Below are 26561 nucleotides of genomic sequence, written 5' to 3'. Positions count from 1 at the left end.
CTTCCTACAGAATACGCTGACTACTGCTCAGACACAAGCAGACACATAGTTTAACAAAGACTTGAAAGTGTGCAGACCACAGGATGTGGGTGCAAGCCGAGGACGGGGCAGCTGCAGGTATGACTTCATAATGTGGATACAAAATTGGGTCGTGATACTTATTTTCGTCACATGATGGCATGTGCAGTTTCAAGGCTTCCCTGTGTGTAAATATGTCATGTAATTTACTGTGGATTTGTAGTGTAAGATAATTAGGGGCTTTTAGTTCAGAATTTGGTTTAATGTGTATAAAAATGTAAGATTACAATAGGATACTCCCATTATATGCAAATTGTTTAATCAATAAAAGCAGATTTTATAGTTTTCAAATGCTGACATTTATTTGAATATTTTAAAGACTCTTTAATGATTTTAAAAAGGCCCAAAAGCACTTTAAATATTTGTGCTTTCTTCAAGTTCAAAGAACAGTTTGATATTTTGGGGAATATGCTAATTATTTTTCCTGATGAGATTTAAGCTACATGAGAGGAACAGTACAACTCTCATTGTTATATATGTAGCTATAGCCAGAAGCTAGTTAGCCTAGCCTAGCATGAACAAATGGGACCTATGTGCAGGATATTTTTTGATCAGGCAAAGTGACTTCTAAAATGTGTGACTTACTGATCGTGGATCTTTGTCACCTTTGGACAGAGCTAGACTAGCTGTTTCCCTGTTTCCAGTTTCTATGCTAAGCTAGGCTACACTTTTGCTATGCAGGAAAAGCAAGTTGACATTTTAGAAAATGCTGTTCATTTTCTTGCTGATAAATACATGAGAAGATTAAGACCACTCTCATATCTACGCAGCTATAGCTAGCAGCCAGTTAGCCTAGCTTAACACAAAGAAGGGAAGCAGCTAGCCCGGCTCTCTGGAAGTACCTACCAAATCATCCTAATCTCACAAATGATTTTGTTTGTTTAATCTGCATAAAAACAACACATTGTGGTTCCGTGCTGGACTATTTCTGAGAACATCACCAACGTTTTTATCTTACTATTAGCAAGAAAGCTGACTGGTTCCTTAAAGAACTGAAAGCTCTCAGTTTGTGGAAACTGCTGTGAGTCAGAAGCCACAGAAAGTGAAAAGTATTATTGTAGGATCCTTCTGTGATTTCACTTCCTGTTTTACTCTCACTAAACTCCCTCACAAGGCCTCTGAAAGTTCCTGTTCTGCCACAGACAGGATGTGAGGATCTTTGATAACATCGCCTTCCAGTTTATTGTGTTTTCTGTTGCCATGGCTCATCTGACAATCTGTCTGTCATGTGAAGATTAAACTATTTTGTTTCCCCCCCACAGAGTCTGATGGGGAGAATGGTTTATCCTCTGAGGATGAGGGAGACATTCAGGTATCAGCTTTAGTGACAGGCAGTCAAATTCTGCCACTTTTAATGTGCATAAGAGCCTTTCAACATGCAGAAACACTGAATATCCTGCTCAAGCAGATGTCAAACACCTTTTCCCATTTTATTTTGAACAAAAAAGTCACAATTTTAATCAGATATTTAAATTAAAGTATAAAAAGGAAGAAAAAGGTAACAAAAAGGCTGATTTAAGAGCTCAACCTTGATTACATTAACAAGGATAAATGCAATCTTGGTGCCTCAACCGTCTGATAGAATCATTTTTCATGACATGATTGATCTTCTTTCTCGTGTTTGGATTGTTTTTTTTTTGCTTATTGATGTTTGATTGTTAGTGCGAGATCCTGGAGAAGCAGAGGGATGAAGCCAATCAGTGGCTGTCTAAACTGGAGGAAGGTGAGAAACATTTCTCTTCTTTACCTGCTTGTTTCCTTACAGGAGAGTTTTTCGCTGGTTAAGACATAGAAAAAAACATTCTGATGCCTGAATATGAACTACAAGAGCAAACCAGACCATCAGCGGCAAGATTGATTATTTCTTTATAGTTGTTTTTAATGCCTGAAACAGCTGGCAGGGGGTAAACGTCAGATGAAGTGATTAACTGCACGCGGCCTTTGTTTACATTTTCCAGGGCGAACATTTAAAGTGAGTGATACATATGACTGTTAAAGAAAGCAGTATGAGATGTTTGTTAGAAACCGACACTTAAGCATGAACAGGGCAAAATAAGCAAAGAGATAAGAGGTACGGCTTTGTCCACAGGGGGCGCAAAAATCAACACAAACCAAAAGTTCCTCACAGGAGCTTTAATGGGGTGGAGACTATCGCTGTATGGATCAGAGTAGGGGTATATTATAAACCTCTACATCTCTCTTTTATTTTCTGTGAGATGACCACGAGATGACGAACAACTCTTTTCTTCTCCAGTCTCCAACCAGCTCCTGAAAGAGATGAACGTTCTGGAGATCCAGTTCCAGATCGAGCGCTCCTGCAGGGAGAGTGCTGAGATGCTGGCTGTTAAAGTATGTCCTGTTACTACTGTTGTGTGTCTCCTTTCCTTATATCCTTTCCTATCATTTTCTTTGCTCTATCTTTTCGTTTCATATCCTTATTGTTCCGCCACTCTGCGGACGGCTGTGGTTAAGAGGTAGAGTGGGTCATCCTCCTGTTGAAAGGTAAATGGTTTGATATCTGGCTCCTCCAGTCCAGAGGGCAAATAGTTTCTTTACCCCTTTTCACGCTGCGGTTCCGCCGTCATGCAGCCTTAGCCATTTTTCATTGGACCATGGAGTATGAACACTTCTAAGGTGCATTCCATTCCTTTTACTTTTTGGTCATATAGCCTTTCCTTCTTCTTCTTCCTATTCTTTGATTTCCTTTCCTCTTCATTTTCCTATTCTACCACTTTTATATGATTTCCTTTCCTATTTCCTTTTCCTTTCCTGTCATTCAATTTGCTAAATCTTTCCCCCTCCTTTCTTGTCCTACCTTTCCTTTCCTTTCTTTTCTTGTCCTGACCCGTCCTCTTCCATCGTTTCCTTTCCTTTCCTCTAACAATCTTTCCTTTGCGTTCTGTTATTCCTGTCTTGTCCTTTCCTCTCCTACCATTTCTTCTATCATTTCACCTCCTATGTCCTTTCCTGTCATTCAATTTGCTTTGTCTCTACATGTCCTTTCCTATGTCCTATCCTTAACACTCATTTCCATCACCTTTCCTTTCTTCTTTCTTTTCTTTAGTATGTTATTCACTGGCTCCTCTTAAGATACGTCCTTCCCTGACCTTTCCTTTATCTTCTTTAAACCATCCTCTTTTCTGTCATTTCCTACCCTGTGACCTTTCCTTTGTCCTTCTTTTTCTTTGCTTAAACGCTTTCTTTACCTCTTTAACATCGCTATATCCTTTTCCTTTCCTTTCCCTAGAGAAGGATGTAAGATGTGTCTCTACAGACCTCACGTCTCATTGCATACTCTAACCTCCCCTTCCCTTTGTGTCGTTTTCATGCTAACAGATTAAAATATCACAAACAGGGTTTCCTTCTCTCGCCTAGGTGACTAAAGAGAACAAAGTCCTGAAGAGGAAGAGCCAGATGCTGATGCCGCTCATCCCCGAGGTGCCTGAAAGCTTGGCTGACTTGTACGATGACCCAGAGGCTGAACCAGCGGTTAACAGTGATGAGGTCGATGTTGGTGGAGAAAGCAGTGAGGAGACGCTGCTGCTGGACGGTCAAACAAAGATCGCAGGTCAGACAAAAGCTGCTCATGAGACTAAGTCTAAAAAATGTAGCTTTACTCTTTTTACTCTCTTTTTTCTTCCTAGTTAAAATAAAATAATGAAAATATATGGGCCCAAACTATCAATAACAGTTATAAGTAATGTGTGTGTGTGTGTGTGTGTGTGTCAGAGCTGCAGGCCTCAGTAGACGGTCTCCTGGCTGAGAAGCTGCAGCTGGAGCAACAAGTGGAAGATCTCACCAAGGAGCAGGTCCAACTCAGAGAGCAGGTACATCACTGTGTGTGTGCGTGTGCATGTGTGTGTGTGTGTGTGTGTGTGTGTGGGTGTACCTTATCTTCACACTTGTTCTCTCAGCTGGCTCTGGAGGTGGAGGAGAAAGAGGCCATACTGAGGAGGATGAACAAACAGAGCAAGACCGTGAATAAAATCAAGCGAGGTGAGTCCGAGGGCCTTCCCTTGTTTCCACGGAAACACTTTATATGAAGGTAAACATATTAACCGTTAACTAGCCGCTCATTAGCATGCACATTAGTTGCATAATGACTCTTTACTACTAGACCATTAAATAATTACGAGATTCCCCTTAAAGACCTCCTAAATACTGCTTATTTGTTGTAATTAAGGAAGCTGTTGTACATTAATTACATACTATTTTTTGCTCATTATTATTGTACCAACTTATATGGGAGATTTCATGTAAAACAACTTCCTTCCTTGCTAGCTATAACCAGTAATTAGAAGGTTATTGGGGGGGAAAGTAAGATAATATACTTTTCTAGTCAAGTAATGCAGATGAAGGTTTGTTAATGCTTTTTAAAGAGGGGGTGTTCTGCTGTTTCACATTTTAAGACACGTATATAATGTTACAATGTTGGATGTCCAGACTTTTTTTTGTTTTCTTATTAGTGCAAAGCCAGTGAGAACAAACAAAGCAACACAAATCACTAACAAAAGGTGGAATACAAACAATTAAGGGGGAAGACAGTATTTAATAAGAAGAGAGAAATGACTGCGTGTCTACTGTGGTTTTTATGCTGTTGTCTGTTGGATGTTCAGACTAAACGTGGGTGAAGTTTCAAATCTGTAGGTAAAAGCATGCTGGAGTGATCCCCAGGCTTCTCAGCTCAGTCTGCAGGCTGCTGTGAGCGCCAGGTCTCACACAGCTTTTTTCTACACGCTGCACTTTGTGACGTCACAAAGTGCAGCCTCAGCAGGCTACGGAGAGCTGGCCAATCAGAAGAAAGCGGGCTTGTAGGGGACGGTTTCTTAAAGGGACAGAGCTGACTGAGTGGTTTCAGACAGAGGCTGCATGAGGGCCTGCACAGAGTTTTTTTTTTAACTGTAAATTATGCTAAGCTACAGTGAGAGCATAATACCCCCCTTTAAAGACTATTTAAAAGCCAATATGCTGCTGAAATGTATCCTAAATAAGCATCTATAATTTTAGGTGAATATGTGCAAGTTAATATAGGGTAATACTACTTCAATTTCTTGTGTTTTTTTCCAACAAAAAAGAAATTAAAAAACTAATCATAACCCAAGTTTAGAAGCTCAATGTCACTACTAGGGGCGTTTTTTTAATTTTATCTGATGAGGTTTGGAGATATCTGTCTCTGTCTATGTGAGATATCTGCTGCCACTCTATTACAGCGCATGTTTGTGTTACTTTAATGTAGTTTAATATACAGAAAAGCGGCAAATCTTCATTATTAGGATGCTTGATTAAGGACTTAGAAGGTATTTTTAGCTTTAAAAACATGTCAAATTGACCAAAAATGACTTTTAAAGTAACTGAGATTTTTTTGTTTTTCAGTCAAAAAAAGTCCTAAATGCCGTTTAATGTAGTGTGTGTGTGTGTTCCTCTTTGTATGTGTTCCGTGTGTGTTCACAGTCTCCCAGCTTGTCACTGAGGAGTTCACAGAGATGTCTCAGAAGCTGGAGCTGGAGCAGGGCCTCCGGGCGCACGCTGAAGTCTTCGCCCACCAGGTGTGAGCGCGTGACCTGCGTGCGTGTGTGTGTGTACGTGTGTGTTTTCTGCCCAAAACATTTTGTCAAACATTCACACCTATGGACACTGAGGGTGACAGGTCGTGCCACGGGAAGGGAGCGGGAGTGTCGGCGCTGACCTTCTGGCGGGTACGGGCGACGCGCGGACGGGTGGGGAGGAACACACACACACACAAGTACGCACACTCGTGCTGTCACAGTGCGGCTGATGTGGCGGGACAGGAGAAGGGGTCTCCATTCTCTGTTTTCACACCGATGACACTTTGGTCACTCTGTGTGTGAGGCGAGGCGTTCACACACACACAAGACAAAAGCAGACACACACTCGGGGAAAAAACACCAATTCACTTAAAGTCCACAAACACACACACGCGCGCGCGCGACAGAGTTGTCCTGCCCCAGCTGCTCCCATAATGAAGGCCTTTTCTTTCAAAAAACACCTCTCTGTCCCCTTCCCTTCCCATTTAGCCCCTCCCTCGCCTATAATTAGCGGTCATCACTGCTGCTGGAGGAGAATAGTGGTCTTTAAACACAACCTGTCTTTGCCTGACACCTTTATGTTGTGCCGAGCATATAGCAATTGTCGCCTTTGTGCGCCGCGTCCTCCATTTACCGGACAGGCGCACAATGGGCCGCCTCGCAGGGGTCCTTACCTGTGAAAAGGACCCCCAACCGCTCACACAATTCAGCCCCTTTTACTCTCAATTCACGGTAAAAGACCCCCCTGCGCTGAATGCCTCTTGTGTGCACTACTATTTGTCTGTTTTCATGTGTTTTGAAAACAGCAACCATTCACACCTCTCCTCCGCGGTGCGTGCTGCTATAATGACGCAGGGCCTCAAACAGGAAACAATTTGGAGCTGTGTTTTGTGTGTGCGTCTTTGTCTCTTTGTGTAGCAGTGTGCGGCCGGGGCTGTGTGTTTGTGTGTATGAAATAATTGTGCTAATTGCTGTGTGAAAATTGCTCCCTGCTTAATAAGGGAGAGGGGAGATTAGAGCGGTGTAATTTTGGAGCGTGGAGCCTCGCGATGCGTTCGCTGACACTGACTGAAACCTGCGGCTTACGTTTGTTCTCATGAGGGAAATCTGGGAAATGAAAACCATTTTTTGTCACACTTCCTGTTCTGCCGCTCTACAGAGTATCTGTACAGAGCAGAGATCACGTTCTTTGTATCATCTTTGGGAATTAAGCGATTTTAAAGACTAAACATTTTTTCTGTTTCTAACATTGAAAATCTCAATTTAAAAACATTTTGCCTCTTTTATTGGTCACATTTTGCATCCCATTTAGTCTCCTTTTTATTTAATATTTGACCGATTCAACCTTGTTTATTTTAATTTAGCGCCAAGGCTAGCTCCTGAGCTACATTAAAGGAGCAGTTCGCCCCTGGAAAAAGCCTCTGTCAGTCAAAGCTGGAGCTCTCTGTAATCCATAGAAGCAATAATATTTGAAATAGCTGTGAAGAAAGTTGAACAAACAGCTCGTGCTTTCGCCCATTCTACATTCCTACAACACCCAGCATGCATTGCGCCCCTCACTCTGAAAGGAACGGCACAGCGGTAATGGCTCAGAACGGGACAGAATCTGAAATACGACGAGAATATACCGGTGGATCGTCTAAAAGTCTTCAGGTCTGCAGTCGACATTTCAAACCTGACGATTTTGAACGAGACATGACATCGGAGGCGGGCGTCCTAGATTGAGGAAGTGTAGTTTAGCAAGCTGCCTGGCCTCCGCTGGATGACGTGTTTTATGTCGTCTGGTTGAGGACTGAGGTTGAAAATCAGCGAACTGGCCCTTTAACATTCTCTTTAAAGGAGACATATTTTAACTGTGAAATAAGCATGTCGGTAAAGTTCGTTTAAAAAATTGTATAAATGTTTTGTCGGAGCCTCTCCTTCCTCCTGAAATGAACGAGCTGTTTTACCATTCAAAGGTCAGACCTTAGCCACGATTGGCTGACAGTATTTGGAGTGACCGCGTAGCCCCTCCCTCACGCGGGGGGAGCAGCAGCACTCCTCTGTCACTCTAAAATTGCAGAAAACATGGCTGCTCTAGGATCGCTTATTCCGCCTTATATGTTCGAGCCAGAATCGCCGGGAGGTGTCTGAATGGTAAGCTCGTGCAAGAAGGCAGCCTGAGGTGAATGACGATTGGTCGATTTCAATGAAAGCAAGGTTCTATGTAGAAACCTGCAGCTGTTCTGAATGGCCCACTTCAGAGGCGACCTTTTAACACCCAAACATGCGAAACCCATGAAAATATGAGACTATCCATTTAGAAGATATGCCCCTTTAAGCATGTGTTAGCGTGTGTTAAATCTAATGTAACCGGGTTTTACCTGCATATACAATATTAAACATCACGAAAGCTCCTTTAAAAGAACAATAGGTTTGTTTAAAGCCCTCTTACCACAATGTCTAAGTACAACTGCTGTGTTTATTTGTCCCACCATAGAAGAAGAATCGAGACAAAGCTCGACATTTCTCCTCGTCAGCCACTTATCTTGATGCAGGGAAAATTCTCCTTTGTCTCACAGCTTCATCGTCCTGTTTGCTTTGTTACGATTCTTAATGAAGCTGAGGAGTAATTCTAAAAGGCTTCTGTGTTATTGTTCAGTCAGACGCTTGTCTTTAATCGTGACAACCTCCTGGAGGGGGGAAAATGAACAAGCAGCCGCTCAGACCTCACTTTATTCCCCTCTAATTGTGCTTCATTGTCTTTTCTGTCTTTCTCTTCCATTTTCTTAGACGCAGATCATCTTAAAAATGTGTTCAAGATGTCAAAAGGTGATTTGTGTTTGTCTCGTCAGATGTTGGTGCAGCAGAAGGAGGCCCACAGACGGAGCGTGATGCTGATGCAGAGCTCAGAGGCCGGCCTGCAGCTGCAGCAGGCGCTGGAGCAAATCTCCACCATCAACACGGCCCTGTGTGAGATACAGCGCTGTTACCATAGCCAGGTGTGTCTTAGTTGGGATGAAAAGGAGCAGAATTGGCGTCCACTTTTTCTGTTCTTCATTGTGTCCTCCTGCTTCTTTCAGGTCAAACAGAGTCAGAGCGCTGGGGAGGAGAGCAGCGTCGTCTCCGAGCTGCAGGAGCTGAAAAAGCAGCTGGAGAGGAGTGAGGAGGAGAGGAAGGCCTTAGAAAGTCAGCTGTGTGAGGCTCACAGCACCAGCGCACAGCTACAGGAGGAAGGTATCTACTCGTGGGGACGTACTGCTTAATGCTAATCACAGAAGAAGGGTCGAAAGCTTTTAAATTCGTGTCGATTTTGGCGACCCCTGTGGACAAAGGGGTATTTGTCTTTGTTGATTCTGTCCTGTACGTCCGTCAGTCTCCTCCTGCAGTAGCAGGCATTACTACTACTATATAGAATTAATTCACCTTCTCACTCATGGTCTTGTTTGTTTTTGTAGGTCATCACTATTCATTTTAGTCTGTTTAAAAACTGTTAAAACTCCTCACAGTACGTTTTATGATGCAAAGGTAGGGTTTCAGTTCTTATTCACAAATGGCCTCTTCAAGTACAGCTGCTTGGTTGGTGGTCTTACGCTTCAAACACTGATGCCTTGGTACCCTCCAACATCCTCTTACATAATGTTTTGATTGGCCATCGAAGTCAGGTGACGTAGTTAAATGAGCAGAAAACAAAAATCCTTATGAAGGAGGTCAGATTAGGCGGATGGGTCAAACAACACAGGACATATTTACCATGAGACTAATCTTTATTTACAGGGACGTGGACTTTCCGTGGTTTCCGTTTGTAGTACGCTTGTAGTCCGACTCATATTGACTAATCACGTATCAGCAGGCTACGATGTATGCAGGAGAAGCATGACATCATCGGCATGCTAACAGCTAACAATCTGTTCTAAATGTAAAATTTAACTTGAGATGAATTTGCTTGACGCTGTTTCACGAAAGCTGTTTAGCGTTCAGATTTCCCGATGTCCTTGAATGCATCAGATTGATCCGACCGCCGTTCAACAAACGAGCATTTTAAAAGCAGTTTTCTTCTCCTCTTGAGGACGGACCTGACAAAGCTTCATTTTGACTTTTTACTGATCTGCATCACGATGTTGAATTAGACTCGTTAAGTAAAGTCAATCACAAGAAAAACGGTTTCTTTTTCTGTGAACAATGCGGCACGCGGAAAAGGAAGTTGTTTATCGCTAACCGCTGGCTGCACGCCCGGCATGTTCACCGTCGCCCCCAGAGTCTATATCGTCGTCACACGATAGCCGATGGGATCTGAGATTGCCGTGATAGTTTGATTGAAATTAATTGTTGTTGACTTCTTCTTCATCTTTTTAAGTTCTGTGTCTAATTTAGCACTAATGTTCGTACTATTTAATCACAAAACATGATATTCTGGACGCTCTATCAAACTGCAACCTTCTCACAACTACTGTCACCATGATGATGAGGATGAGTCATCCTCTCCTTACATCCCGACCCTCTGCACGGTGCTTTATGCCCCTGCTCCTTAGAGAGCTTTAAAGGGGTTACATATATTTGGAGGGTTGCTGGTGTTGGCGGCCACTTGCTTACATTACTTACACTGCAGCTTGTTGTTTCAGCTGTCTCAGGGCCGGTTACCTTTCTCTCTGAAGGAGCGTCTCGTTCTAGTTTTTACATTTTATATTGATCAGTACGCTTTGTGTGTCCTTGATGTTTAAAGTGATGAACAGATGCAATCCTTTACCATCTTCCTTTGTAGCCAAACAGTTACAAGAGAAATTGGACGGCGGGAATAAAACGGAGGAACCACAGAAAGAATCCATTCCAGCTCCGCCTCCACCACCACCACCACCACCTCCTCCACCTCCTCCTCCTCCTCCTCCTCCACCTCCCACTACTGTCATCAAGTATGTTTAACTGAAACCAGCGCTTCCTTTTATTGATAAAACAATTGGTTTCACGTTTAGTGGACAGTTTCACATGAATGTTTCAATACAGTTTCAGATGCCTGGTAATAACAGTATGACCCATGTGACCTCTCTCTCTCTCTCTCTCTCTCTCTCTCTCTCTCTCTCTCTCTCTCTCTCTCTCTCTCTCTCTCTCTGTGCCAAGCTCGCTGGATCTCCTGAGAAGCAGGAGAAAAGAAGGAGCCAGTAAAGCCGATCAAAGCAGTGAGTATCACACATTCATTTGCAACAGCAGACTTATGAACCTGAAGCCGAGTTTTATCTTGAAGGTCCAAAAAACAACATATTTTAATCCATTTACATATAGATTAAATGCATTTCTTACTATACATTTCCCTGAACGTATATTACTGTGACTTTTCAGAGCACCACAACAATATGCTGTCTTAAATATTCAGTCTGTTTCTGCTGTTTAAGAAGCAGCCGCCGTGTCGGACAAGAAGGCGAAGGCGGTGGATGAAATGATGGAGAGGATAAAGAAAGGAATCGTCCTGCGGCCCACGAGGAGAATACAGGTGGACCAGTCTTATTCACCAAGACACTTTATGTTTGTTTCATTTGTTTTATTGCCCATTGGATGTAAATTGAATTTTATGATGTATGATGTGATCCTTGCTCACAGGAAGACGACAGCGCGTGGAAGGTGAGTTATTTTCATACCTGTTTTAAATATAAAGACACAGTAATACATATTTCTAACACGTTCCCAAATCTCTGTCAGGACCAGAGGAGTGACAACAGAAAGTCAGCTGTCCTGGAGCTGAAAGGGATGCTGGTAATGTACTTCTATGCTTATATGTGCTCATAAAATAAAGCAACAGTGCTTCTGAAACATCTTCCCACACACAGGACAACATGAAGCGTCAGCCCCTTCGGAAGGTGTCGTCCAGAACAGGGGTTGGCCGACAAGTTGGTGAAGCAGAGCTGCTGCAGGTGCTCCAGAGGAGGAGGAGGGCGATCGGAGAGAACAGGGACTCCCTCGCTTTAACACACAGTAAGGCGTCCTGTAACTGCTCTGTGTTGACAGGTTACTGGTCTGGGTGCTTGAAAGTTTTGGATTGTGGAAGTAGAAACTGTAACACCACCCAATGATGTTTTACCCTGTCCTTTACTTTGAGCTGTTGTAATCAATAAAGTCTATCTTATCTTATCTTATCTTAATACTTGCGGTCGCCATCTCCTTTTTTTGGTGCCAGTAGTGACCATATTTAGATGAGAGGTTGGAAAACCCAGACGTCAACTTCAGAGAATCAGATTAGCTGAGGTGACACCTTACAGACAGCTAGCAACATGACCTGAGTAATGCACAAATGTAAGCCTTAGTATGAACAGGTCAGTCACAAAATTTGGCCACAGTAAAAGAAATAAGCTATAAAGACAAAAAATTTTTTGCACCAGGCTGTGAGGATTTGTATCCCTGCTGTAGAGCTGGGAGTTTTCACTCTCTGTGGGGAGTCACTCCACGCTGGCTTCATTTTTCAGCTGCTTACATCTTTGTTAAAACATGTCATCTTTTATTCTCTCGCATTAATGTTTACTAAAGATATACATATATATATTTGTCCTGTAGTAATCTCTATTTACAGATTCTACATAGAAATGTAGAGTAACTTGAATGCTTGAAGAATGTAGAATCTGTACGCAGGGACGCCCCCTTTAGGGAAGGCAAGTTCTGGTGTCTGTTTGTAGTACGCTTGTAGCCCGAGTAATATTGACCAATCACGTATCAGCAGGCTGCGGCGTATGCAGGAAAAACAGTCTGTGTGGGGAGCAAAAGCAGGCCGAACGTAATGCCCCGTAATAACTATCTGACAACGATTTAGCTTCTTATTAACCTCTGTAAACAGACATCTGCATGCTAACAGCTAACAATCTCTTCTAGATCTAAAATTCAACTTGAGATAAATTCTCTTGACGATTTCTGCAAAGGAAAGAGCCGTTAATCAAAGTACACCACAAGAAAAACGGTTTCTTTTTCTGTAAACAATGCAGCTCGCGGAAAAGGAAGTCTTGACTGTTTATCGCTAACCGCTGGCTACACGCCCGGCATGTTCGCCGTTGTCCTCAGAGTCGATATCGTCGCCAGATTGGTCCTGTAGTGATGCAATGTGACATTTGGCTTTTAAAAAGATGGTGCAAATACTTTTGAATATATAAAGAAGGAAAAGATACAAGAGTGAAAAATAGCAACAGAAATGCTCCAAGCTAATCTTGATCTGGTTATCTCTTGCACAGACCCCCAATCAGGTCCACAGAGTGCCCCAGCAGGAGGAGACGTTCTCTGGGCAGGCGAGACCGGCAGCGCCCCTGTGCTCCGGAGGCTGAAACAGAACAGAGAGAAGAGAGACTCTCGCATCAGAGCGTCAGCGCTCATCATCAGCCAAGAAAACTGAAGTGCATTTTTATACGTCGCTGACGTCTAATCGTCATTGCTGTTTTTTCCTGAAGATACTTGATGAAAGGAGCTTTTTTTTTTTTTTTACTTCAAATGAACCAATTATATCTTCAAATGTGCACTATGTGATTTATATTGCTTTGTTTGTATTTTTTTTACAATAAAATGTCAGTCATGTTGTCTTGGTTTCTATTTGACAGTTAAACACTGACTTGAGCTTTTCTTCAGAGGCTCCTTCAGGAACCATTTAACCCAGATCTGCTTCATGAACTTGTTGCGTGTGAAGGGAAATGAAACTCATTCAGCCGTGTGTAACGCCTGACATCGTTCTATTTGGGTGCCTGGGTTTGAGATGATCTAAGTGCAGGGTTTTTTAAGCTACAGAATATAGATGAAAAAAATCACTTAGGTTATACGATCCCTCCTCGCCCTTTTCTCTCCCCTAGGTGTCCGCCTCTTAAAGTTCGATCCAGCAGAAGGACGGAGGCGGCCATGTTTTTTTAGGCACATTAAAGCTCTCAGAGGTGTTGTTGAGTTAAGAGCCTCAGGTGATCTGCGCACCTCCTCCTGAAAGTATCTTTAAATGCGGCAGGTCGCCTTTTGTTTTCTCACCTCGCCACAGATACTGTATATATGCATGCATGAACGACCCCGTGCACCTCACCCTCACACCACGCCATCCGTCCACCCGCCCGTCTGCCTTTGTTAAAAGCGTTTGAAGAGGGGATGAAATTACTCCCACCTTTGACTCCGACACCATTTTAGTTTCTTCACACTGTTTCACATTATATATTTACTTTATTTAGCTCTCTTTACGAGAAGGTCCGGGCCTTTTCACTCTCCAGCATGCATTTTTTATTGTTTTCCTCCTCAATCTCAGAAGGTGTCAGCTTTTGGGATGCCGTGATGTATTCTGCCCTCAATGTGTTATTGAATCAATGCACATAAGAGCCAGTGTGTGTGTGTGTGTGCGTGAGAGAGAGAGAGAGAGATGGGGACATACAGATAATGACAGAGACAGGAGGGTCTGAAACTGATACAAAGAGGCTAATGGGTTAGCACAAATGTGGGTCACTGAAATTGGACAGGAGCCATCCTAATCATACCTTATGTTTTTATCTATGAACTTGGTTTACAAAGAGATGTGGAAAATGCCTGAGGTATTGAACCCTACACTACTTAATAGGAATAATTAAAATCCTACAAGGGAAGAAACAAAGTGGTCCTAGCTGTTAGATTCCACAAATATTATCTCATAAAATACGGATAAATCTTAAGGACAAGGGATGATGCACTCTCAACATCCGTCAGGTAATTGACTGAGAGCTTTGAGCGCACAGGTCTCATTGCCAATTAAGTCCTTGAAGCGACAGTGAAGTTTGGAGTAAACAAAATTATAATGAAGATAGAGTTTAGGGCATATTTATCATGAAAGTGGAAGCCTCAGACTCTGAAAGATGTCTAAACATGAGATAAACTTAGCATATAGCATTTGTTAGCTGTTGAACTGGTACAGCTATGTGTAAAGTAAAGTGCAACACATAATACTTACGTAAAAGGTTTGCTTGCCTGATATATGGGAGCCCATTTCTGCCAGTAAAAGAAAGACAAAAAAGAATAATAATAAAAATGCAATATTAGGTCAAAATTACAACATATACCAATTCATAATTGCTGTATTTATGATGATATTATGACAAAATGTTGTCTTTGTGTGTAGCTTAAAGCTTAAAATTGCTAAGATATATTGCCTTAATATTATACATAGCCTGCGGTATGAACCATAAACAGTCTATGGTATAATAGCAGTTAAAGTAGACACACTACAGCGTGGTACAACGACAAGCACATACGACACATATCCCAGTATAAATTTAAAGACACTTAAGGTCAGATGTCACGGACAGCAGTATGAATATGTAATGGCACATGAGAGCGCATATAAGTAGGTCGTAGCTACAACACACCCTGTATATTTCAGTCAGACTTCTCCTCCAACCACACGTGGCGCTAAAACAAAAACAAACCCGTCCCTCCCTGAGTGAAGCCCCTCTCTTCTGCTCTCCTCAGCCTGCGCTGCGAACACAGGGGAGGAACTTTGACCGGCGCTCCAGTTGCTAGTCAGCAGCCAACTAGCTGTTTTCTGTACACCTTTCATATTTTTTGTGTGTTGTTTCATATGCAGAGAGATGTGGTTTATTTATTTACTCAGCTGGCTGTCGTTGGTGATCCAGATATCCTTCGTCACTCTAGCAATAGGTGAGTGAACGCTGGGAATCCCTGCAGGTGCTAACGGAGCTGCTAGCTGCTTTCTAATGCTAGCGGACCGGGTGTGCAGGTGAAGTTACACCATTTTTAGTTTATGTGGCACGGATTTACAATGAGCATGGGTTAATAATAAAAATGCAAATTCAAACAGAAATTCAACCTCAAGAATACATAAGATACCCGTGTTAATTCACAGAGCAACTGATAGCTACCTGAACAGCTAGCTAGCTTTAAAGCAAAGGAAGTTATATGCAACGAAGACTATTAAAATAATAACATTTGTCAAGACTGTACACCATTAACAAAAAATATTGTACTGTTGATTGAATTTTAATTCTAAATTATTTACTTAGGACATATGAGACACATCTGCTGAATGTAATGTTTGCTAACATGTAGTTAGCATTTAGCTAGCGTTCTCTAGTTTTTAAGTCTTTTGTGGTTTATCGACACAACGTAATCAATCAGCCGATTAATCAGCTAATACCGTTAGTGTGTTAAAATGTCTGACAAGCAGAAAATACAAGATTTAGTAAGATTTAGCAGCAGTACTTTAAGGTAATGTTAGCATTCAAGCTAATACGAACAAGCCAATATTACTTCAAATGTAGCTGCCGTTATCTTTGGGGCATTGTCGTTTGTTACATTAGACAATACAGTAGGTAAGTCGTAAGGCTAACCTAGAGTAGAGTTCACACGAATTGAGTGTGCTTTAAAACTGTTGTTGTAAACTTGGCGAAGTGCCTATCCACGTTGCCTTTTAGTTACCTGGCCACGTAACACCTGCTGCAGCTGTCAGGCTCCGTCAGTGTCACTCACACGACAGTCAAACTTGTTACGTTTACTTTTGTACTCTCTATAGCAGCATTGTAGCAGGAGAAACGAGTAAACAGTCTTTTTATTATCCTGTAGGGACAAGGAGGAGAAATGGTCAATCATGACTTTAAAAGCATTTATATTTATATTATTATATTTAATTTTTAATCCAGTCATAAGAACAAATATTGACTCATCAGGTCCTACAGTCTCTTGACTTGACTGTTGAACGGTTAAGCAGCATTACATTTGCTATCTCTTTTTAGCTACATACATATTTATTCTTTTTATAACAATAACTTTATTTGTATAGCACCTTTCCATAAAACAAATACAACCACAAATCAAACAAATCATGTGTTATATGTATATGAGGTGTACAGGTACAACTAAAAACATAGATTAAAAACAAATGTTGGTTAAAATAATAAGGTCAGGGTAAAGGCAATTAGGTGCTAGCTTAATTTCCTCTGGCAGGCTGTTCCACAGTAAGGTGCCCTTATATTAACCTATTAACATTTATTGCGGCACAATGTGCTTCTTAGACTTTTGAGAGCATTTATCAAAGGATTACTGACATTTATTACTACGTTATCACCAAAAAGAAAGAGCCAGCAGGATTTTTCACCACCACAGCCCAGTAGTGATCTGCAAAACATTAGTAAATACTTACTTTAATGAACTCTATAATAAAGACAAGAGATACATTTATAAACACTTAGAAATGGGGACATAATAGAGGTTTGTTGCTGCTTGTAAGCTGCTTTTGTGTAACTGCAATGCTAACCAGAAGTAGGTGAAAGAGCATGTGTAACCCGTGAGAGTCTTCAGCCCGACTTTCCTTATTCAGGATCGATACGCAGTGTCTTTCCACCTCCTACTAATTTATACAAACAAGGATACAAGTTGCTAAAACACAAACTGCTTCTTTATTTTAATCCTAACATTTCTCTTTAATGCAGGTTCTTGTTATTAGGTTTCTCTGGTAAATCCATCAAGCAGCAATGATTTTTTTAAAAAGGCCCTTTTTCTTGTTATTGGCGTTTTATTTATTGTGCTCATCTGTCCACTGCTGACAGGAGGAGCAAAGTTTAGGCTCTTTGTGTGTCTGATAGCAGAGGTCAAAAGAGCGATGCAATCTGCAGCCACCATTCTTCTCCCTGTTTCTTTTGACCGCGTCTTTAGAAAGCACAGATTGCCTCTGTGCGATGATGAAGCTCTCAGAGCCTCTGCTCACCTTGCTCAGCCCGCAGACGTTCGAGTTTTGACTGGTTTGATCTTTTCAGGCCGCGTTGGGCTTCATTCCTCATGAGCTCGATAGCTGTTGGTCACGTCTGCGTTGTTTCTTTTTTACTAACTTACTCCACTGTTATGATATTATTTGGCTGCACTGGCTTTTGATAAGAGCAAACTATTGGATGTCGATGCCTTTTGGGTTCTGACGGAAATTTGTCTTTAGCACCAGAAATATAAAAATGTCAAATACTGAACGTTTTCTCGCCTTCTGGTCAGGTGTCATGTTCTTTTCTTATTCTTTGATATGTTACTTATAGATGTGTATTGAGGTTTTTTTTATTAAGTACCGATCTGATACCACTGTGTTAGCTTTAAAAAATAACTGCTGCTGTGCTCTCTCTCTCGTGTTTGCACAGAAGAGGATTAAAGCGACGCAGCTTTTCAACTAGAATTTGCTTTATTTAGTGTTTTGACTGGTTTAGATTATTGGGTGCATTCGTTTTGGAGTGGAAAATTCGCCTACTGTTAAAAACCTCTGCAGGAATCCTAACCTGAAAACCAATGCCACTTTCCCACTGGTCAGAAAACCTACTCAGCTTTTTTGCTTAGTGGGAACGGTTACAATCGGCATTCAGACCCTGGTTAAATGAGTAGTAGTAGCACTCCGATCGGCATTGATGGGATCACAAAACCTGTGTCGACACGCTAATCTCCGCCCCCTTCCCGGTACGATGCTATGCTCCGTCTGTAACTTCTGTGACTCCTCATCATCTCAGCTACAAATTCCGCCCGTCTCCATCCGAGCAGCGCTCGAACATCGTTCAAAATTTGTCGGCGCTGAGTTTGATACACAGACTGAATGAGTAATAGATACAATAAAGACCTAACCACCGTAACATCTTCACTGTTTATTAACCATGTTTCGGGCACGTTTGTGACGTCAGACGGTGACGCAGCAGAAAAGAGAGCGAAAGAAGAATATTCCACTAGCAATGGGAAAAGAGACAATCGGCATCTATAAGTGGGTCTTCCCAGGTCTGAAAAACCTGCATCAACGCGCTGAATTTAAGTGGGAAAGGGGTATAACATTAGCTGCTACTTAGCTTTCAGCCCCTCCTTTACTTTGGATTTTCACTTATTGTTGAAGTTGTATCTGTAGTCATCCATCTTTTCTTTGTTTGTTCAGCCATAGTAGATTACTGTTTACTCGCAACACTTACAGAGAGCGGAAAAGCAGCCGCTTAGCTCCGCCTACCCTCTCTGGCAGACCAACCACTGCTGGGTGATGGAAAACGCATCACTAACTGGGCGCCGCTTGTGTTTTTTTCCGCAAATATTGCCACAGACATCCAGTCTGTAATACTGCAAATGCAAAGGCTTTCATCAGTGGGCCATAGGCTCAATCACCATTGTGTTACCTCATTCAGCGATAGATTTGATGACTTAACAGACATTTATTTAAATGAAAATCTTTGACATTATCTGGCTGTAATTGTCTCTCTGTCTCCTCCCAGCTGCTGGCCTGTACTACCTGGCAGAACTAATAGAAGAATACACAGTAGCCACCAGTCGAATAATAAAGTACATGATCCTGGTGAGTAAAGAGTCTTTCTTTTTAAGAACATACTGCTGTTAAATATGATCCTAACAGCGCTGATGTTTGTGTGAATGTGTCCAGTTCTCCACAGGTGTGCTGGCAGGTCTCTATGTGTTTGAAGGCTTCCCAGTGTTGATGGTGGGAGTCGGCCTCTTCACCAACCTGGTGTACTTCGGCCTCCTGCAGACGTTCCCCTACATCCTGCTCAGCTCCCCAAACTTCATCCTCTCCTGTGGTGAGTACGCTCGCTTTGGCTTCTTTAATCTTTACAACAAACAAAACCTGTTTCAAACATCAATCCTTCTTTGTCTCGTCTCTCCAGTGTTGGTGGTGGTGAACCATTATATGGCCTTCCAGTACTTTGCACAAGAATATTATCCATTCTCAGAGGTAATCTCATCTCAGGCTTTTGTAAAGTAGTTTTTTCTTCCATTTAAATTCTTTACTTCACTTATAAAATTGCATTTTTTGTCCTGACTGACATCAAGGTGTTGGCATACTTCACCATCTGCCTGTGGGTGATCCCCTTCGCCTTCTTCGTGTCACTGTCAGCGGGAGAAAATGTGCTTCCGTCCACCATGCAGCAAGGAGGTGAGCTCTTTTTTAATCTCCTGTTGCTTTTGGTGGCTGTCAAGATTTTCATAACCAATTGTTTAATGGTCATTTGGTGCTCGTGCTCCTCGGCTGGTCCCATTTCTCAAGTTGGGAATGCGTTCTTCCAACCTCGGATCCCATCAGCTGTAGTCTGACGACGATGTAGCCTCTGGGGGCGCCTGAGAACATGCCGGGCGTGCAGCCAGCGGTTAGCGATAAACGACTTCTAGATAAGACTTCCTTTTCTGCGTACGGCATTGTGTACAGATACAGTTTTTCTTGTGATTGACTTTAATTAACGCGTCTTACCTTTGCAGAAATTTCATCATCATGATGCAGATTTGTAAAATGTAAAAATGAAGCTGTGTCAGGTCTGTCCTCAAGAGGAGAAGAGAACTACCTTTAAAATGCTCGTTTGTTGAAAGGAGATTTGATGCATTCGAGGACGTCGGGAAATCTAAACGCTGAACGGCTTTCATGACACAGCGTCAAGGGAATTCATCTCAAGTTGAATTTCAGATCTAGAACAGATTATTAGCTGTTAGCATGCAGATGTCTGTTTATGGAGATCAATAAGAAGCTAAATCGTCGTCAGATAGCCGCTGATGGGAGCCGGGATGTCATTATAGCGGATCACGTTCCTCCTGCTTTTGCTCTCTGCACGGACTGTTTTTCCTGCATACCCTGCAGCCTGCTGATACGTGATTGGTCGATATTACTCGGACTACAAGCGTAGTAGTGGCGTAGAATTTGTAGAAGTAGAAATAAGCGTTCTTCTGCCTTTGATGTGTTGAAGGGTGGAAACAACACGGCAAGTGCATATGCCATAAATTCATGATAAAAATGTTTTTACTTTCAATTAAAGCTACATTTATTTCTTCTGCCGCTCGACCCGGCAAGTCAAGTACCAACATTTTTGCAAATTTTAGTTTGCTCTTCTGACATTTTTGCAGTCCTATATCTGTTACAGGGGTGGTCCTTAAAAGGAACATTTCTTGTTTGGCATATAGCTTAGATTGAATATATTCCAGGGACGTTGATTTGTGCCCCATTTTGGGAGCTTTAATGTACCTTTGTTGAAAACTTTTGAACACAGATTACACGTTTTTTTACTCCCTGTCACTTTGCACAGCACATATGTTTTATCCATAAGTAATCATTTCTTTTCCCCCTCTAGATGATGTTGTATCTAATTACTTCACGAAGGGCAAGAGGGGGAAGAGGTCTGGGATCCTCCTCATCTTCTCTTTCTTAAAGGAGGCAGTGCTGCCCAGCCGACAGAAAATGTACTGAGGGGCTCGGACCCGGGGTGCAGCCTCGAGGATCATGCGCGTGTGCGTGAGTGAGTGAGTGAGTGTGTGTGCGTTAATGGGAAGCAGGAAGGACTGTGAAATGAAATGTGTTCATGGATGGGACTAAATCGAAGCCGTGGCCAAAGTTGAAGAAGAAGAAGAGCACAGGAAGAGGACGGACCAATGAACAGGACAGAGCTTCGTGCTGGATGAGTTTACACAGGCCGCGTTCGTCTCCCTGTCTGTCTGTGTGTGTACTGACTGCCAACAACATCTACTAGAAACCTCACTGAGAGGATCTTCTTCGTAGCGTAACGCTTTCTTATCGTCATCTTGGACTCCTCCATTTTTTAAGCTTTGGTATTAAAATGTGTGTGTGCAGAGTCTGACATTAACAACCAACAAATACACGTGACGTTGGACTTTGGCGGATAAATCACCATCAGTTGTCGTCTTAATATCTGTGTTTTGTAGGTCTCACACTTCTACTTTTAATACACAAAAGTAGCATAAAAAAAATTCAACAGTTAAACACTTTCTCCTCACATGACAGGCTCATATAAGATAAATGTGAAAGCTTTTGGTACTTTTTGGCTAAATCCAGACGTCTAAGATTTTGGATTTTGGTGCCAATTTGTGCCACAGAAGCGCTCGTTAAGATCAATTAAAATGAAGACAACAGCTTCTGTTTTATGGAGATATTTCAAGGTAAGACGTGCCCTCAGTACTCTCGACCCTGTAGCATCACATGAATGAAAAGACGGCAATAAAGACACTTAGATAGGATAACCTCTTCAATTCAAACACTCTGAAATAAATGAATCCTCTGGATGATTTACACCTGGCCACAAAAACGCACCTTTTCTCTTTTAGTGTTTTCTTCGTCTTTCGTCTACTCATTCATCACCAGCTGCAACACACTCTGTTTTTTTGGACTGTTTTTAAAATCCCACAAATAAACTGTTTTTTTTTTGTTTTTTTACATTGATCGTTTGTTTAACCCGACATCAAAGAAAAACATCAAAGCGAAAACGCTTCTGAAGATCAAACCTGTGCAACGACTCCTGAAAGCTTACAGGTGTCGGGGGGGACAAAAGCTGCTCCGAGTGGTTTGATGAAAGACGTACTTCTTCTAAAGAGGCTGAAATTCTTTTTACCAATTACTGAGTGCGATTCGTTGCAGGCTGATATGCACACAACTGTAATAATAATAAAAAGATTGTTGAAATAACTTCGATTAAATGGTTCTTTTCAGCTTTTGGTTCAAGGAAATAAATGCAAAGACCTCGTCTTTTCAAAATAAAACATCACCTGTTCGGTGTGACTTAAACCTGAACTTTAAAGGTATAATAAAAATAAAATAGACTTTTACAAATATAAAATAAATCATCACTTATAGGCAGCTATACATGTGTGTTGTTGAGTGTGTGCTGACCCTTGTGAGACCCTTCCCTCTGCATCTATTCTGTCGTTTTGCTTTGCACAGCACGTTTTCAGGAGGGGCGCGGTTGTGGTTCCCTGAGCTAATCGCAATGTACAGGTGAGTGTGGGAGTGGTTCAAATTAGCAACCGAGCCCCATTCAGACCGGCGAACATGGCAAAAGAGCGATGCAGAGGTGGCCTTCTTTTGGTTGGACAGGTAGGTGCCTCAAACCGGGTAGGACAAGCTAACCGGCGGTTAGCATGCTAGCGCAAAGGTAACCGTGATGGTGTTAGCTCAGCGGGGTGGGCGTGTTCTCGCACGAGAGAGTGGGAGTGAGCTTCTAGTGATGAAGAGCCCAGGAGGAGGAGGGGCCCAGTTTCAATCTGTTGTTGACAAAATGCAGGAAAAATCCTACTTGTACCTTTAATCAAGATTTATGTGTGTGTGCCAGAATGTCCAGCATTTTTATATCTCAAATCGTGTGTGTCTCTGCACCTGGTGGAGACTAGTGTGACCTTTGACCCCCTTTGACGTGTGAAGTGCTTCATGAAGTAAAAGAAAAAGACAAATCCGACACACTCACACACACACACCTTCGGCTGACAGGCCACAGCTCGCAGTCACACACCTGCTGTTGACAAGCCCTCACCTGGATCCCGAGTCGGTTCCCCCTGGGGGGGATCAGTAGAAGTGTAGGGGTACACGTGTGACAGGTGACCCAGTTCACGCAGGTTTTCTCACCTTTCAGTCACCCCCTTCGTTCAACGTTTGTTTTTGGAGTGTGTGACATTTTTAATTCTGTCACTTTGAGGTGAAGTGGAGTGTTGGCAGGTTGTTTTGTAAGGGAACATCTGCTTGTGTGCCTGTTAGTTCCCTTTAGATTGTACGTACGAGTGTTCCAATGCAATTACCAGGAAAATAAATTAATAGGCTTCAGGTAAATTATCAAAGAAACACCATTACATTGTAAGAAGAGTAACATGTCAGCAATAAGTGTTTTTCCACCAGTAATAAGTATATTTTTTAATCACTCTGGTATTAGAGAAGTCCGATACTCAGGTACAGGTCTCAGGATTGAAATCAGGAAGTACAAATGGCATCAGAACATCTCTAATTGTACAGAGGACACTGCCTGACATCTATACATGTTTTCCTAACCCTATAATTATAATGCCTACATGTTAATTTAATATAACAACTACGAATCATTATAAATCTGAAAATGGCTTCCTGAAATATTTGAATGCCAGATGAGTTTTAATAAATGTCTTCAACACCCTACTTCACCAAGCTCCTCCAGTACAGGATCCGAGCATCAGTAGTGTCCGAACTCCAGCACCTCCACCAGGTGCATGGCCACCTCTGTCCAGGGGGAGGTGCTCCGCCCTTGGGGGTATCCTCTGTGCTGGACCTCCACGATGTCCTGCGGCTCAAAGTCCCGAGGGGAGGCGATCCTGGAGGGGAACTCTCTGGGGAACAACACCCTCTCAAGGACATCCAGAGGCAGGTCAGGGGCAGGGCGAGGCGTGCTGTCCCACTTAGTGGAGTACTGAGGCGGCCTGCTGATGTCCTTCCACAGTGTGACGCTGCCTCGGAGGTCTGGCTCTCCCACTGGGGGTTTCTCAGGCTGGTGGCCCAGGAAGATGGTCCAGGGCCTGGAGGATGAGGCTGGAGGTTTACTAGTCCCGTCCTCTTGGTTCTTCTGTGGGTGCTTGGTAGGTTTCAGATCTGATGAGAGGCACTTGGTGTGGTACTTGCTAACCTGGGCTCGGCGGGTGAAATCCTTCAGGAGAGGGAAACCTTTCCTGTTCACCATCGTCTGGAAAAGGAAAACGGAAAGTGTGTTTCTTAGATATGTTTGAAGAATTTCCACAACATGCAAACTTACCTTTTTATTACAATCATTCAGTCTGACCATTTCCACAAGATTGGTGTATAAAGCTTGAGCCTGCTTCCTCTCCTGCATTTCTTTCCTCTTATCCTCCTGCCACATGCAGCTTTTCAAATACCTACATCAAAAGACAAGAGACCGTTAGAAAAATCTGTGAAAACCTTAACTACGGTGATGATCATTCATTCAGTTACCTTGCTACCTCCCTGTGACAACAGATGCGTGCAAAATCCAGAGGGGTGAGTCCCATGCTGTCCCGGGCCGACACATCTGCTCCAGCCTGCACCAGGATCTCTGTGCACTCCAGGAGGCCCGCAGAGGCAGCCAGGTGCAGCGGGGTCGCCCCTGAATCTGTGGTCCTGGTAATCACAGCAAAAGTGATTTAAAAAAACCTCTGTCCTCCCAGCTTCATCGCCATCATCTTTGTCATCATAATCATCATCATTACCATCATTATCCCTCGCAGCAGCATCTCATTGCAATCATGATTTTACTTTTGCACTCTGCTTATCTTCTAAGCTTTTATTTTGTTAAAAATTAACAGCTGGGAGCGACTGGATCCAGCTGACAGAATTCCTAAAAACACCCATAATGGAAAATAAATCTGCGCAAAGTGATAATAAACAAGTCAAGGCTCCTACACGCTGACGTCAGCCCCGTGCTCCAGGAGGTATCTGAGACAGGAGGAGGCTTTGGGGGAGCTCCGGGAGGACAGTAGCATGTGGACAGGCCGGCGACCCTGCTGGTCGCTGCTGTTGATCCGCTCCGGCCTAGAGTCCAGCAGGAGCTGAACGGTGGCCAGCTGGCCGTAAAGGCAGGCCATGTGGAGCTCTGACAGCCCCTGGAGGATGAAACCCAAAAACAGGCACAAAGAGTCCTCTCAATGATGTTCTCTGGTTTGAATGGGATGTTTTTTCTTTAAAGATGTCCCTCAAGTATTATACAAGCTTTCTCATCCTCATGGCTTGACTTCTTTTGCCTGTTTGCTTCCAGCCATGACAGGTCAAGACAGGTGCATAATATTTAAATTAACTATAATCAAGTATTTTAAGTTCATTTTTAGCGGAAAGTGTGTTTGATTATTTCCCTTCTTATCAAGCTACCCTTTCTTTTCAGTAACGAGGCTATTTAAAACCCATTTTTCTGACTTGTTTCCCTTTAATTGTGTATAATATGTGTAGGTACATCCCTTCAAGTAAATGCTGTAGAAGTTATCCTACATACACTATATCTATCAGCATAATAGTAGCCTAGGCTATATGTAATGTTAAGGAGACTACCTGTCTGTTCACGCTGCCATCCAGCTTCTCTGAGCTCCCGACAGCAACAGCTGGAAACATGAGCCCGTCTGGAGCAGCTCTGTGGGTAAGTTTCCAAACAAAACGGCAGCAAATTAACACTAAAAATTACACTTTTAATACCACAAGACACAAAAAAAGATTTAAGCTAACTTTAAAAAGACTTAACAGGTCAATTAGTTCGACGAAATTGTATTTAGCATGTCGCAAAATCAGACACAACTTATGTGTCAGCTTATTTGCGTTGGAGTGAATGTAACGGTCAAAATGGCCCATATAGCAAAATAAAGCCGCTAAGCTACCGTGGCTAATATATAATACTTTAGATTTAGTCTTAAGGAACATAAAATAAACATATTAGCTTAAATATTCGTAACAGTATTTACCTCATTTTGCTTCTCTCTTCTCGTCTCCGTTTTCCGGATTTGTTGACAGGTTCCATAGTTACCATGGAAACCTAGAAACCAGGAAGTGAACCGTGATTTAAGGGAAATGTTTCAAGGTCTTTTTTTGTTTAGCGTAGAAAAATGCACAAAACAAACGTCTTTAAGGTGTATAATAGGCTTTTAAAATTGTTTGAGTAGCTTATATAAAAGCGGGGGTATTAAAAAGAAGTAGTAAATTTGTCTTGGTTCTGTACTTTAGAGTCATGATAAAGCACTTTCAGTAGTCTACTGTTTTATGAAAGCCTATTTTTTTCTCTCTGAAAAGTGAGATAAAAGGTTTAAGTTTAGTAAAAATAGGTGAATATTCTTCTTTTAACCGTACATTGGTTAAGAAGCGGGGCTCAAATAAGGAAAGAAAAATGCTGCCGCCTGATACACAACATGTTTTCACTCAGCAGCCACACTTAACATGCTTCACTGACACAGCCTTCATCAGTATATAATGCTGTTCTTCCATCTCTTGAATAAACCTGATAATAAAAGGCCACTTTCTTATCCAGCATATTCCATAACACGTGTTGTGCCTGAGTGTAACAGCTTGTGACAGATACAGGCAGATGAGTGGCTTCAGGCACGGCAGAAATGGATACTTCCGCCCTCCCATGTAGCGTCCACAGCTCTCTCCTCATACATCCCTGTGTGCTTGTATTGATGGTGCAATAGAAGTGGCAGCTCGCATTAGGCCTGTGTAAAGCAGATCGATCCCTCTGACGCCGTGGAGGCCTCAGAGGG

General features: G+C 42.4%; 3 protein-coding genes across 5 annotated transcripts; 2 read left to right on the top strand and 1 right to left on the bottom strand.

Annotated features, from left to right (window-relative positions):
* Positions 1-31: 31 nt before the first annotated feature.
* On the top strand, positions 32-13148 carry shtn2 (shootin 2). 3 transcript variants are annotated; one of them, XM_069672396.1, is made up of 17 exons: positions 32-117; positions 1341-1390; positions 1741-1801; positions 2333-2427; positions 3454-3646; positions 3808-3905; positions 3993-4074; positions 5530-5624; positions 8459-8605; positions 8687-8840; positions 10366-10513; positions 10719-10777; positions 10994-11088; positions 11196-11216; positions 11295-11348; positions 11423-11567; positions 12809-13148. In XM_069672396.1, exons 1-17 carry the CDS (start codon positions 84-86, stop codon positions 12964-12966), a joined length of 1689 nt encoding a protein of 562 aa, XP_069528497.1. In that variant the 5' UTR covers positions 32-83; the 3' UTR covers positions 12967-13148. The 3 variants fall into 3 exon arrangements, with proteins under 3 accessions (XP_069528497.1, XP_069528496.1, XP_069528498.1); XM_069672395.1 differs by having other exon boundaries at positions 10991-11088; XM_069672397.1 differs by lacking the exons at positions 32-117; positions 1341-1390; positions 1741-1801 and adding an exon at positions 1835-2246 and having other exon boundaries at positions 10991-11088.
* A 1922-nt stretch (positions 13149-15070) lies between these two features.
* Positions 15071-21980, top strand: tex261 (testis expressed 261). The gene is made up of 6 exons (XM_069672504.1): positions 15071-15227; positions 18803-18882; positions 18967-19120; positions 19208-19275; positions 19374-19476; positions 20657-21980. Exons 1-6 carry the CDS (start codon positions 15158-15160, stop codon positions 20770-20772), a joined length of 591 nt encoding a protein of 196 aa, XP_069528605.1. The 5' UTR covers positions 15071-15157; the 3' UTR covers positions 20773-21980.
* Positions 21981-23509: 1529 nt separating this feature from the next.
* ankrd53 (ankyrin repeat domain 53) lies at positions 23510-25791 on the bottom strand. Its single transcript, XM_069671713.1, has 6 exons — positions 25770-25791; positions 25366-25444; positions 24727-24926; positions 24280-24444; positions 24083-24203; positions 23510-24013 (listed from the first exon to the last, which is right to left on the bottom strand). The coding sequence occupies exons 1-6, from the start codon at positions 25772-25774 to the stop codon at positions 23510-23512; spliced, it is 1074 nt and encodes a 357-aa protein (XP_069527814.1). The 5' UTR covers positions 25775-25791.
* Positions 25792-26561: the final 770 nt, after the last annotated feature.

The sequence above is a fragment of the Semicossyphus pulcher genome, unplaced genomic scaffold (genome assembly GCF_022749685.1).
Source record: "Semicossyphus pulcher isolate SPU_LCO1_2020_fin unplaced genomic scaffold, fSemPul1.0.p SCAF_21, whole genome shotgun sequence".
NCBI classification, from domain to species: Eukaryota; Metazoa; Chordata; class Actinopteri; order Labriformes; family Labridae; genus Semicossyphus; species Semicossyphus pulcher.
Note: the sequence above shows the minus strand (reverse complement) of the source record. Positions and strands in the feature narration are given on the sequence as shown.